Consider the following 10,231-nt stretch of genomic DNA (forward strand, 5'->3'; position numbering starts at 1 on the left):
AAAAATCAGCCTCTATCCTCAAAGACCCACCACCACCCAGGCCATGCCCTCTTCACTCTGCTGCCATTGGGCAAAAAGGTTCAGGAACCTAAAGGTGAGCTCTTAGCAGCACAAGGACAACTTCTCCCCCACTGCCTTCAGATTCCTGAATAATCAATGAACCAAAGACACTGTCTTACTTTTCATGCACTCTTATTGTTATTATATTTTTATTTTTATCATAATATCGTAAGATGGTTATGATGTGTACGTTCACACCATGAGGCTGCCGCAAAACACCAAATTTTATGACTTGTTCATAACAATAAATCCTGATTCTGATTCTTATTCTGTGACAGAAAATAGGATGACATCACAGACTAAACCTATTTGACTGAAACAAGAAAGACTGCAGACCCTGTGATTATATTTAATACACGAAAGTGCTGGAGAAACTCAACAGGCCCCGCAGCATGCATATGCGGCAAAGATAACTAACCAACCTTTTTCAACTATAGTCCTCAGTGAAGCAGTCAAGTTTTGATTTCTTCCATACTTCTCTCCTACCGACTACATTAAACAAAAATTAAAATATTTATATCACCTGCAGGGAAAAGAAATCAAATCAAGGCTCTTACTTAAATGTGCTGTCCCCCTGAGGTGGGGGGGTTTGCGGGTGGTGCATAGGGTCCCCATTGAGAATGGTTTCTCTAGAGTAAAAACACAAAATGCTGGAGAATCTCAGCAGGTCAAAGGCAAAGATACTTAACTGATGTTTCAAGCTCAAAGCATGAGAAAATGCCGGCAAGCCTCTGAACAAAAGGATTTGGGGGTGGGGTGGAGAGGCAGAAGATGATTGGTGGAGAAAGGAAGGAGGGAACAGTATCAATGAGGGTAGACGGCTGGGTGGGTGGAGCAACTGGAAAGACAGGAAAAGGGGGGAGGGGAAAGAAAAGGCGAGCAAGTTTTTGGCTTGGCTTGGCTTCGCGGATGAAGATTTATGGAGGGGTAATGTCCACATCAGTTGCAGGCTCGTTTGTGGCTGACAAGTCCGATGCGGGACAGGCAGACGCGGTTGCAGTGGTTGCAAGGGAAAATTGGTTGATTGGGGTTGGGTTTTGGGTTTTTCCTCCTTTGTCTTTTGTCAGTGAGGTGGGCTCTGCGGTCTTCTTCAAAAGAGGTGCTGCCCGCCGAACTGTGAGGCGCCAAGATGCACGGTTTGAGGCGATATCAGCCCACTGGTGGTGGTCAATGTGGCAGGCACCAAGAGATTTCTCTAGGCAGTCCTTGTACCTCTTCTTTGGTGCACCTCTGTCTCGGTGGCCAGTGGAGAGCTCGCCATATATCACGATCTTGGGAAGGTGATGGTCCTCCATTCTGGAGACGTGACCTACCCAGCGCAGTTGGGTCTTCAGCAGCGAGGATTCGATGCTGTCGGCCTCTGCCATCTCGAGTACTTCGAAGTTGGTGATGAAGTCGCTCCAATGAATGTTGAGGATGGAGCGGAGACAACGCTGGTGGAAGCATTCTAGGAGCCGTAGGTGATGCCGATAGAGGACCCATGATTCGGAGCCGAACAGGAGCGTGGGTATGACAACAGCTCTGTATACGCTAATCTTTGTGAGGTTTTTCAGTTGGTTGTTTTTCCAGACTCTTTTGTGTAGTCTTCCAAAGGCGCTATTTGCCTTGGCGAGTCTGTTTTCTATCTCGTTGTCGATCCTTGCATCCGATGAAATGGTGCAGCTGAGATAGGTAAACTGGTTGACTGTTTTGAGGTTTGTGTGCCCGATGGAGATGGAGCAGGTTTAATGGAAAGCATAAAGTCAATGTTCATGCACTCTAGATGCTGATTGACAAGGCTCCAGGTCTGGAGTTTTGTCATTGTCATTGATTCTACAGTATCAGGCATTGAGCGCCATCTACTGATGCTGTGGTTACAATACATCAGAATGCTTCCCTCAAAATTTAAAGGCATCTCAGAGGGGGTAAAGGTTTCTGGAACTGCAATATCCCCCACCCTCTATATTTATCATGGTTCATCTGCCAGTGAATGACCACCATTCTTCCAGATTGTATTAACCTTTTTCCTGATGGTAACCTGTCCTAATTGTATACTACATTAACTATCCACATGTAGCCTCAGCCCTGTCTTAATGCCATGCTGTTTTAATGCCATGCTGACTGCATAAACCCACTCCTGACCATAAATGTCTGACTCCATTAATCCTGACAAGACTCTAACTCCTGCTCTCATTGCATTTAATTTGTCTAGAGTCGAGACTATAGCATTTCTCCTGATAGTATTAACCATGTCCTCATTGCAACAACCCTGTCCAGAGTAGGGTCCCTATTCTCAGTGCATTAACCCTCTCCAGTCAGTAGCTCCTGTCCAGACTGCATTGATCCTGTGCTGACTGTAGCTCCTGCCTTGACTATCTTAACCCTGCGCTGACAGTAATCCATGTCAGTGGTCAACAGGACCCACCTTCAGGGTAAAATGTCACTAAAAGTGATAGGGAATGTGTGAACTGGTGTTGTGATGTTAGAAGAAGCGTGGGAATTGGACCCCCAGTGTGCAAAGGGAACCTGGCGAGCTAGATGCCAAATCTTCGGCTTTGTGTTAGAGTTTTACTGGACCCCGGGAGTCTGTGGAATCTGCTCCCACTGCCCTCTCTCAGGGTAATTCAGTCACTACCATTTTCGACTTGACAGAACCCAAGGGAGCCAGCACTCATGGGAATCAGAATTAGAATCTGAATCAGAATCAGATTTATTGTGGTATCATGAAATTCGTTGCTTTGCGGCAGCGTTTTGTGCAGACTAAGGTCTCAAAATGCGACAAATTGCAATTCTGTAACTACAAGATTTTTAAAAAATAACTTGTGCAAAAAAAGAAAAAGTGAGGTAGTGTCCATTGGTCCATTGTCTGTTCAACGATCTGATGGTGATAGAGAAGAAGCTGATTTTGTACCATTGAGTGTTTCTCTTCAGGCTCCTGTACCTCTTTCCTGATGGTAGCAGAGGGCCTGTCAGTTCCACCAAGGTGACTGACCCAGTAGAATATGTAATTTCAAGTTAATCAGGAGTGTCGGATGTAATGTGCTCAATCCTTCCAAGTCCACCAAAGAACCACTGACGAGTTGTTCTGCAGATGGTGTACACTGTAACCAATGAAAAGCAACCAATGCTGCAGATGCCAGAAAACTGAAATAAAACCAGTCAGCAATGGAGGTACGGAGTAGGTCGGGAGGCAGGACAGCCACAGAAGTTACCTCTGATTCTCCCGGTCATTGTGTCCATGATAGATGTCAGTAATTGGAGTCATCTGTTCTGTGTTGAAGGAGTTAAAAGTTTGTTCAATGTTTTTGAAGCAATTGTCAAGTAGAAAGTCTCTTCCTCAGCATTGAGCTCTGTAAGAGATAGTTTAAGAAAACAATATATCTTTTTAAAAGAATATGTAAGTCTGTTTTATCAGGCTCTTGAACCTCCCCTTACTCCCCTACCCAACACCACATAAAGACTTGTCTGGACTTCTGAAACCACTTTTTTTTCTTCCACTGTTTATCTTTTAAATTTATTCTCTCTTTCTGTGTAATAATGTAATATATAATATTGGAGATTTCTTTTTCATAAAATACCTGTTTGGTTGCAGCAAATAAGAATTTCGGGAATATGTGCATTGTACAATAAACTTATTATCATTATTGACAAATCTGTTTTGGATGTGTCTTAATATAGTTGCCAATTTGGATCAATGTTAAAACAGTGGGTTCAACAGGAAAGTCTGAAGTGGCTGCATTTCGGTGCAATGCACAAACGTGCTGGAGAAACTCAGCAGGTCACGCAGCATCCATAGGAAGTAAAGGGTAAGCAACGTTTCAGTCCTTCGACAGGTATCCCAGGCCCGAAATGTTGCTTACCCTTCACTTCCTATGGATGCTACATCACCTGATGTTTCAATATTAATGGGACTAATTTGGACTGTGGTGTTCACTGTGGATATAATTACATAGTGTTCACATGATGGGTATGTGGACATGACTTTGCATACTGTCATGCGGTTTTGACAGTGACGGAAAGGTATCCTATAATGTCTCAATTCTCATGAAATTGTTACCAGTAGTGAACCCAAAATGCCCAACAACATGCCGATATTGTTCATTTAATGTACATAAAAAAAGCCACAGTTCTAACAGTTTGGTTTGAAGCTATTTGAGTTCAGAAAATAACCATGTTCTCTGATGTTTAATGTAAAGGGCCATTTGCTTCTATTTTTGATTATGCCTAATAATTCATTGTCATGGTTTAGTGATACAACTGGTAGAACTCCGATCTCACAGACCCAGTAACCCATGTTCAGTCCTGATGGTAAATTTAAATTTAGATATACAGCACGGTAACAGGCTATTTCGGCCCACAAACCCACGCTGTTCAATTACATCCAATTGACCTACAAATCGTGGGAGGAAACTGGAGCCCCAGAGGAAACCCAGGGAAAACATACAAACTCCTTACAGACAGCGCGGGATTCCAACCCTGGTCCCAATCACTGGTGCTGTAACAGTGTTGCACTCACCACTACACTAACAGTGCTGCCCCCCCCAATCTCTCTTACTGTCAGTCTGGAATTTGTATATCCTTCCTGTGCCCACAGGGTTCCTCTGGGGGCTCCGGTTTCCACCCAGGTTCCAGAGACGTGCGGGTAAATCACTTAATTGGCTGCTGTTAACCACTCCCAGATTCCCCCACATATCATCAATGGTTTCACAATGGTTGTGGTAAAAGATCTTTGGCCAGAAACATTGACCATACTTTATTACCAGTGCGTGTGCTCCTCCCTTCATGATGGTCTTTGCTTCCAACCTGGCTCTTGCCTGAGACTGAGCAAAGTTAATCAGAACTCGACCCTAGTGTCTGCAGACTTTTTTGTTTAACTCCATTGATCATAACTTTTTTTTGTTTGACGACAAGATGAACAAAGAGTCACACATTGAACACAATAATTTACAGACTGGTAGACAGTGAGGAAGGTTATCAAAGAATACAACAGAATATAGTAAAAACACAGTGCTGGAAAAACTCAGCAGGTGCTTTATGTAGCAAAGATAAAGATACATAACCAACATTTTGGGCTTGGGCAAGGTATGGTCACCTTGATGAAGGGCTCAAGTCTGAAACATTGGTTATGTATCTTTATTTTTGCTACCTGTTGAGTTTCTCCAGCTGTAGTGTCCGTTGAAAGAACCAAAGACTTGTTGATCCAAACCAAGGCTTTTATTAGCAAAAGACAGGAGCTCTTCACAGGTGGCCGACCAGTCCGGAATGATCCGACCTGGCTAGGGACACAACCCTTTAAGGCCCAGACAGTAGGTGTGGCTAAGCTCTCAGCCAATCGCTGTAAGCACAGTCATTACACTCTAGATACTGTAACTATATACATTGGTGATAGGTCTGTACTATCACACCAGCGTTGTGTTTTTACTTCAACCACAGGGACTGCAGGCTTTTGTGTTTTATGTTATGCAACAAGATACAGATCATTTACAAACAAAGGCAGGGAAATGGCAGGTGAAGTTTAGTCACATCACGTCAAGTTAATTGACATCTGATGGCACAAGTACAACCCGACGAAACAGCGTTCTTTGGTCCTCGGTGCAAAACCTGCAGCCATACAAACAGATATAACACACATACAGACAAACAAAACATTTGCAGGACAGGTATTCATATAAATAAATAAATGGTGTTTTGTGAATGTGAGCATCTCAGATGGTTAGTTTAAGGAGTGATTTTAGCTGTTCAGTATTCTCACTGCCCCAGGTAGGTGTTGGCCCTGATTTCTTTCCCGACGGGAGTAACCGAAAAATGCTGTATGCGTGGTGGAAGGTATCCTCAATGATTTTGCATGCCTTCTTTAGATGACGATGCCGGTAGATCACATCGAATGGTGGTGGGGGGTGGGGGGTGGGGGGGGGGGGGAGGGGGGGAGAGAAGAGGTTGGGGAGAAGGGAGAGAGACTGCATAAAAATGGATCACTGACAAGTGATCCAGACAAATGTGAGGTGTTCTTTGGGAGCTCAAATGGCAGGACTGCAGAGATTGGGATGGATTTTTAAAAAGTTTTTTTGTAATATATATAACCCTTGTTCGATCAGGAGTCTTGGACATTGCTTGAACATAGGGTGATAAGTGACTGAGTGTCAGGATGTCAACCACAGAGTCTGCATGAGTTAAATTTTATGAAATGTGAGGGGTGGGAGAGAGGTCAAAAGAGCACTGGACTAGGAAGTTAACCTGATCCAATCTCAGGGAATACTGTCAAGAGTAAAACCTGATCCATCTGGGAATTCTGTTAGAAGTAAAACCTGATCCAATCTCAGGGAATACTGTTGAAAGTAAAACCTGATCCATCCAGGAATTCTGTCAGAAGTAAAACCTGATCCATCCAGGAATTCTGTCAGAAGTAAAACCTGATCCATCCAGGAATTCTGTCAGAAGTAAAACCTGATCCATCCAGGAATACTGTTGAAAGTAAAACCTGATCCATCCAGGAATTCTGTCAGAAGTAAAACCTGATCCATCCAGGAATACTGTTGAAAGTAAAACCTGATCCATCCGGGAATACTATTGAAAGTAAAACCTGATCCATCCGGGAATTCTGTCAGAAGTAAAACCTGATCCATCCAGGAATACTGTTGAAAGTAAAACCTGATCCAGTCCTGAGGAATTCTGTCAGAAGTAAATCCTGAAACCATCTCAGGGAATACTGTCGGAAAGAAAGACTGATCCATTCACAGGAAACATTTCAAAAGTGAAACCATCCTTGTTCCAGGGTGATGTGGAACCCTCCCTGCAGCTGTTGTGGTGGTGGGGTGGGGGGAGGGGGGGGTTGTGCATAGTTACATGGGTGCTCGGACCCTTTGTGGCTCAATTAGTTCCAACACATTGAGGGAGCTCATGCCCTACTCTTCACATCCTTGAAGGGAGGCATGACTTCTTGTGAGCCACTCCGCTCCATTGATCAGCTCTGAAGCTGTTGCCCTGGGAGAAGCAGATGTTGCAGTTCCTGTTCCTGTCATTGCTTCTATTCCTCCTGGTTTCAGATTAAAACAGCCCATATCACAGCCACACTGATGCAACTGTTCCAAACTGCCGATCACAGTTGTTCCAAAATTTACCCTCTGAACTCCAGTGTAATTCAGGTTATACCTGCCCACGTGACGCAACTTTTACTGAAGACACACAAGAAAACAGCAGCAGGGGTGGGGTGGGGGGGGGGGTGCAAGGACAATTGGCGAACTTGTCCTCCACACCCCACACCCACTAATCCACTCAACATTTAGGAAAAGTTGTGCTTTGTTTACTATTCATTCATAGGATTTGGGCATTGCTGAAAGGCCTGGATTTGTTACTCACCCCCAATTGCCCTTGAACTGATTGTGATTTTGCAGATCTAATGATATTAGTTTAATAATTAATTAAATAATCGCCATGGTCTCTTCTCACTGCTACCTTCGGGAAGAAGGGAAGACCAGCACCTTTAGGTGCAGCTATCAGATCCTTGTTACACTAATCATAGATTGTTCTGACATGACCCGAGGACTGTCTACCCTATTGTAAAGCTACCTTATTTTACTCTGGTAACTGTGAATATTTATTAACTGCCTATACTGGTATTATGTATTTATTATCTATTTATAACTTCATGTAAACTATTGTTTTTTTTAAATTAAATACATGTTCAGCTGCTGCAAGTAAGAATTACAGTGCATACGTCCATTGTCAAGTCAAGTTTTATTGTCAACTAATTGTACAGTACAACCCAACAAAACAGTGTTCTCTGGCCCTCAGCTCAAAACACGCAGACCCTCAACCAGACCTAACACACCTACAGACAAATTGTACATATACAGGACAAATTAATAAATAAATATTGTTTCATGAATATGAGAGTCTCGGATGGTTAATGTGAGTGGTTCCTTTGGTCGTTCAGCCTTCTCACTGCTGGTGGGAAGAAGCTGCTCCTCAGCTTCGTGGGGCTGGCTCTGATACTCCTGTACAGATAGACCCCGACTTATGACGTGCCGACTAATGATATTTCAAAGTTACGAGGATCAGAATCCGTTTTGAATAAAGGTAAGTGAGGTTCTGCCTGTATCAATGTGGATGCTAGTCTTCCTCTGAAGGAAACGCTTCGTCCAGTCAGCTCACGCAGATCGCTTCCCCTGCCACCATCCCCCTTCCCAAAGTTACAATTTCAGTGCTCCCCTTGCAGTGATATCAAGAAAACATCCTTTGATGGACCCATCGCCTTAAAAAAAAATGATTAGGAACGCATGCGCAGATTGCCATCGCTGGGGAGGGAGAGAAAGCGATGGCACATACGTTTCAAATTATAAAGTAGGTTGTGAGGTGACGCTGCTGTTACTACTTATACAGCACCACCTCAGGCTCCCAGCAAGAGCAAAGATGTCGGCCTCCCAACAGGAGCAGGAACCTTGGCCTCCAGGCATGAGCAGGGACATCGTGCTGCCAGCAGGAGCGGGGACGTTGGGCTGCTGGTAGGAGTGAGGATGCCAGGCTCCCAGCAGGGACAAGGCAGAATACTACCTGTACAGGTAGACCCTGATTTACAATTATTTCAACTTACGATGCGAGTCCCGGAACCGATCCCCATCGTAAGTTGGGGTCTACCTGTATCTCTTTCCCAACAGGAGTAGCTGAAAGATGCTGTGCGTGGGATGGAAGGGGTCCTCAATGATTTTGCGCGCCCTCTTCAGACAATGTCCTGATAGATCACATCAAAGGGAGAGAGGGAGACTCCAGTGATACTCTCTGCTACTCTTGTGATTGACCTCCGATCCATTTCTTTGCAGCAAACGTACCACACTGTGATGCAGCCGGCCAGGATGTTCTTGATAGAGCTCTTGGTAGCCGTGCCTGCTTCAGTCTTCTCAGGGAGTGCAGTTGATGTTGCACCTTCCTGACAAGTGAGGAGATGTTGAATGCCCACGATAGGTCACGAGTTAAGTGAACTCCAAGGAACTTGGTGCTCTCCACTCCCTCCACCTCCACTACAGGATTGTGGATATGCAGTGGAGGCTGGTCGTTCCTGGTCCTCCTGAAGTTCACGATCATCTTGTCCACATTGAGTCTCAGGTTGTTATTCTCACACCATCTCGTGAGATTTTCCACCTCTCCTCTGAAGTGCGACTCATTGTTGTTGCTGATGAGGTCGACTAATCATAGATTGTTCTGACATGACTGTCTGCACTCTTCAAACACCACTTTATTTTGTCTCTGGTAACTGTGAATATTTATTAACTACTGTACTTATCTTTTGTATTAAATATCTATTTTAAATTTAATGCATATTATAGTTTTTTTTAAATGAAGTTACACCTGCTGAAAGTAAGAATTACAGTGCCTACGTCCATTGTACATTTCATCTGACAATAAACTTATTATCATGGTTAGGGGTGTGGAGTCACATTGATGGCAGAACTTCTTGTATGCCACACGTTTCTGATAACTTGACATCAACTGGCCAGGTAAAGATATTAGATTCGCTTCTGTTAAGGAGTGTGCCAAATGGGATTTATGATAATTTCACAGGATCTTGGTCATTATTTCTAAAAGTAAGTTGTTGGCTCCAGATTTTTTTAATTAATTGCATTTTAAATTACCTAATTACTGAAATGAGATTCAATCTCCCACCTCTCTATCATTTCTCCAGGACTACCAGCCTATTACTGGAACCACCCTGCCATGAGCCACCTTGTTTTCCTGGATGCTGATCTATGTTGTGAAATTGTCTGACTTCTATTTACATGATTGGGTCTTGCCTTTGTATCTCTTTTGCTTGTAAGTTTGATTTGAATCCAGCTCGATGAAATAAATCATCCTTCCCGATCTGTGCCCGTGTATTTAATGCAATTCTGTTTCTGTCTAATTTTAATTAGCCAAATGTTTCGATAAAGCTGCCTATTTAACCATTTGAACAGTGTTGCATAAGCTTTCTGATCATGGTGTGCATCTATCTTAGTTGATAGAAATCTGCTGAGCTTTTTGCAGTCCTGTTATTTCATACAGGGTTCGGATAAACATCAATTTAACCATCTGCAAGGCTTTGCAGTTTGTGATCTTAATGATTTCTTATCAGTCTATTAAATGCTACATCAACACTCTTGAGAAAGTATTTCAGTGTTTGGGACCAGTGCCTGTGAATTGTGAATATTTAGGAAATTCATGG

General features: G+C 43.5%; 1 protein-coding gene across 1 annotated transcript in view; it reads left to right on the forward strand.

Annotated features, from left to right (window-relative positions):
- Positions 1–9,811, forward strand: part of LOC138764968 (inositol 1,4,5-triphosphate receptor associated 2) — a 50,988-nt gene extending 41,177 nt beyond the window's left edge. The window contains exon 17 of the mRNA XM_069941488.1: positions 9,716–9,811. Coding sequence (XP_069797589.1) covers positions 9,716–9,776 — 61 coding nt within the window. The 3' untranslated portion in view covers positions 9,777–9,811. The remainder of the gene's footprint in view (positions 1–9,715) is intronic.
- The last annotated feature ends 420 nt before the right edge of the window (positions 9,812–10,231 follow it).

The sequence above is a fragment of the Narcine bancroftii genome, chromosome 5 (genome assembly GCF_036971445.1).
Source record: "Narcine bancroftii isolate sNarBan1 chromosome 5, sNarBan1.hap1, whole genome shotgun sequence".
Lineage (NCBI taxonomy): Eukaryota > Metazoa > Chordata > Chondrichthyes > Torpediniformes > Narcinidae > Narcine > Narcine bancroftii.